This window comes from Lacerta agilis, chromosome 4 (genome assembly GCF_009819535.1).
Source record: "Lacerta agilis isolate rLacAgi1 chromosome 4, rLacAgi1.pri, whole genome shotgun sequence".
NCBI lineage: Eukaryota > Metazoa > Chordata > Lepidosauria > Squamata > Lacertidae > Lacerta > Lacerta agilis.
In genome coordinates, this window is record NC_046315.1 from 19,406,071 (window position 1) to 19,409,754 (window position 3,684).

The 3,684-nt window shown below is 44.0% G+C and overlaps 1 protein-coding gene across 1 annotated transcript; it reads right to left on the reverse strand.

Annotated features, from left to right (window-relative positions):
• Nucleotides 1-597: 597 nt before the first annotated feature.
• Nucleotides 598-2,903, reverse strand: LOC117044958 (disintegrin and metalloproteinase domain-containing protein 21-like). The gene has a single exon (XM_033145752.1). The coding sequence runs from the start codon at nt 2,809-2,811 to the stop codon at nt 598-600; it is 2,214 nt and encodes a 737-aa protein (XP_033001643.1). The 5' UTR covers nt 2,812-2,903.
• Between the last annotated feature and the right edge of the window lie 781 nt (nt 2,904-3,684).

Here is a 3,684-nt window from a genome sequence, read left to right on the forward strand (position 1 = left end):
ACTGCACCCTCAAATATGTTACATAACATTCACCATTATTTCCATAATAGCTATTTGAAATATTATGTGTTGGTGGTTTTATAATATTTTTAATATATTGTCTCATTTCAACATTAACATTTGTGCCAACAAAGTTATCTGTACAACATTTGCACTGGCTTTCTAGACTGAAGTGAATTTACTTCACAAACATACTGATATTACATTTCAATGGCGTTAGAGGATTGGGTTGTGATTCTATCAGTGCACACCCAAGGTTACTTTGAGAGAAAATCTGAGATATTCAAAATACCAGTACTGCTTCCATGCATTTCTGTAGCATTGTATCCTCCTGTATAAAAACATTCCATTCCACTGGACACATTTCTCCCATTTGACATAGGATAGGACTTATGTCTGGAACAACAAAGAGACTCTCAACATACTGTGAAAGTATAACCAAAGATTCTCATGTGTGAATATTTCCCTCTGATATGAGTTGAACCAATGCTTACAGAGTCAAATATATGTTATATAATAGTGCTCATTATACCTATCATACACTTTTGAAACTTTCTGCATTGTTCGCTTATGCGAACTAGAGTGGTTTTTGTTCCTCTATGATGGAGAGATTCTTGAACTCTTTCTTCTAACCTTGTAGCTTAGCACAAACCTGTAATACACACCCAGGGCAACAGCAGCAGTCACAGTGCAAAGGACCAACACACTTCCTACAATACTACCTACAATGACACCATTCCAGTTTCTTGAAGTTGGCCCACTGTCAATGCTGCCCCCATTTCCTCTCTTTAGACAGTCAGGAGGGGCCCAGCCATAAGAACAATGACAGTGCTTGTGGTTGTTGCATATTCCCCTGTTATGGCACTTTGTGATGTTACAATCATACTGCAAGAGGGACACATTCTTGCATTCCCTATTAATACACATCATGCCAGTGCCACAAGGTGTACCGTCTTCTACTGCTCCAATATCATCTACCTCCATTCCGCTGTGGTAGTCTGTACCCCAGCAGATACTTTTGCCAATGGTGGTTTGAATGATGGTTTGGTGTTCCTCCAAGGTACGTACCCTATATATATTACTACACTGCATTCGGCCACAAAGAATATTTTCATCATTGCATTTCTTAAAAATACCATGTTCTAGGCCACAGTTGCCAAAGCGATCACCTCGAGCATTCAGTCCTCTGAAACAATCCTCTGAAGCTCGTACGCTTTTCTTGCCAAATATCTTTTTACACTGCCCATTGGCAGTAGTACAACGACCATGATAGCAATAGACTCCATCACCGCAAGGGGCACCATCTTGTACATAAACATCTTCTGGACATTGGTCCGAAGTCCCAGTACAAAACTCAGGCAGGTCACAGGTGCTAATACTCTTTCTGCAAATGGATCCAGCGGGACGGTACTTGCACCAGGCACAGCACAGTCCAGAAGAACAGTCAGCACATGGACGCAACGTGCAATTTGGCCTGCAACAGTGATCCGATTCACACTGCGCAGCTGAACCACAGTCGCATTGCTCTCCTTTGTCTACTACTTTGTTCCCACAGTATTTGAAATCAATCAGTGGGATTCCACCAGTGGCTGGCGGAATCAACAAGCAAGGTGAGTCCTTTCGATTGAAATACGAATGGTAACTGCAGTTGCTAAACTTATCAGTCTGTGAGTGCCAAGCAGCCATAATGCAGGCATGTCGATCACATTTACAGTCCAAACTATCATGGGGCATACCAAGATTATGTCCAAGTTCATGGGCAAATAGAGAAGAAAAATCTAACAAATTGAAATATCTTAATACTTCAAGAGCAGTGGCCCAATACTTACTACAAATTTGTCCTACATATGCTAGTCCAATAGTACTTCCGTACGACTTGTATAGAATTAAATGAGCAGCATCATTATTTAGATGGTTAAGTAGAGTGTTACGGCTCCATATACTAAAAGCTTTAAGTGTGACTCCTATACTGTCATCAATATCTATGAGGTTCTTCTCCGACCATATCTCCAGTCCTGCTATAGACACTTCAACTAAAAATGACTCATAAAATGAATTTACCGTATGGATGGTCTCAAGAAGTTTCATAGCTATATCAGTTTCATTTTTATTAAACTTAACATATCGTTCATGCTCCACCACAAATGCCACTTCTGCATGTCTCTTGTGTGGCCACCAGAGTCCTGCTGGAGCACTTTTGACACCCACATGTTCTGAGTCCTGGATCATGGCCTCTTGACGCCTTTGCTCTTCCTCCGTCAACCCACACCTCATGCGCATGGCACCCTCCTCTATTTCCAGCCGATACACCACATGCTGAAAGGTAGCAGATGGCTGGACAGGTTCAATTTGATATGTCTCATTTTTAAGTTGTAACAGGCCCCTGAGTCCCCCTGAGCAAGTGCTGAGAGTGACTGAAGATAGAGGCTTGTCTTGTATGAAGCCACTGTAGAAACAATCATCCCTGATGTAATGATAGTCAACCTGGAGGTCCCCTTCCTTATTGTATGTGAAGATGGGGAAGTCTTTAGGGATGGTGCCCCTCTTCCGCCTGAGGCGCACCACCTGGCTCTTCCCCTCAATCTGCAGCAGGTAGCTGACATCCTGGGTTTCCTGTAGTCCATACCTGAAGCTCAGTTTCCTTGGGATGGTCACCTCATAAGAGGCATACCTAAAGCCCTGAGGCGGTGTCTGGCCATCAGTCTCTCTCAAGAGATTCCTCAAGAATATAATGAGCAGCCATGCCAGGCTGCCACTCATTCTCCCAGAAAGAGGAAAGAATCTCTTGAAGCACCACCTCTGGCATCTCATCCCTGAAAGGGAAGCCCCAAACAGTTGTTGCCAGGTTAGTAGATAGATGGGATGGAGGCTATATGTGAATTAGAAGAGGAGGAAGATGTGTTGCCTAGGAACTGCCAGTTTGCTCCGTCTGTGGAATGTGGGCGGAGCTAGGATGATCTTGATTGGAACAGAATGGTAGAGGAGGAGCAGGGAAGAGAAGGTTCCTAAGAAGTTTCTGCCTGAGAGGGTTGCAGGAAGAAGAGCAAAAAAGAGTCTGGTGGCCTAATAAATGTTGGCATGAGCCCACTTCATATAGCGGATGGGTTATTATCCTTCGTTGTCAAGTATGGAATATGAAAAGTACCCTCTGTGACAATTCAATTAGAGTTTAAATGTATGCAAAACACAGAAATGACTGGTGATAGAACAATCGTCTTTGCATTGCTGAGTTCCTGTTCAGCTCTGAGGCAACACCTCCTCTTCACTTGGCCAGGTGAAGAAGCCCAGGTGAGCAAAGTGCTTCTTCCGGCCACAGTTTTCACTTGTCCATCTCCTTCAGAGAAGGGAAGCCAGCAGGGAGTGCTGGCCACCAGCGCAGTCAAAACCAACTGGACAAGTGAATGGCCCCTCTATTCCCTCCCAATCCTCTCAGCATCTTCCTTTTTTGCACACCAATCTGTAGCCTCCCTCAATGGGGGATTCCATGAGCCCCTCCTCCAGCCCTTGAGTTCCACACCTCCCACATTAAGCACCCAGGTGTCTTCACTTTTTAGCGTCATAGTTGTTCTGTCAGGTACGGTACTGTACAGTGGTACCTCGGGTTAAGAACTTAATTCATTCTGGAGGCCCGTTCTTAACCTGAAACTGTTCTTAACCTGAAGCACCACTTTAGCTAATGGGACC

Excerpts from the sequence above, each read along its gene's own strand:
- LOC117044958 (XM_033145752.1), bottom strand. The coding sequence starts at position 2,811 with ATGAGATGCCAGAGGTGGTGCTTCAAGAGATTCTTTCCTCTTTCTGGG.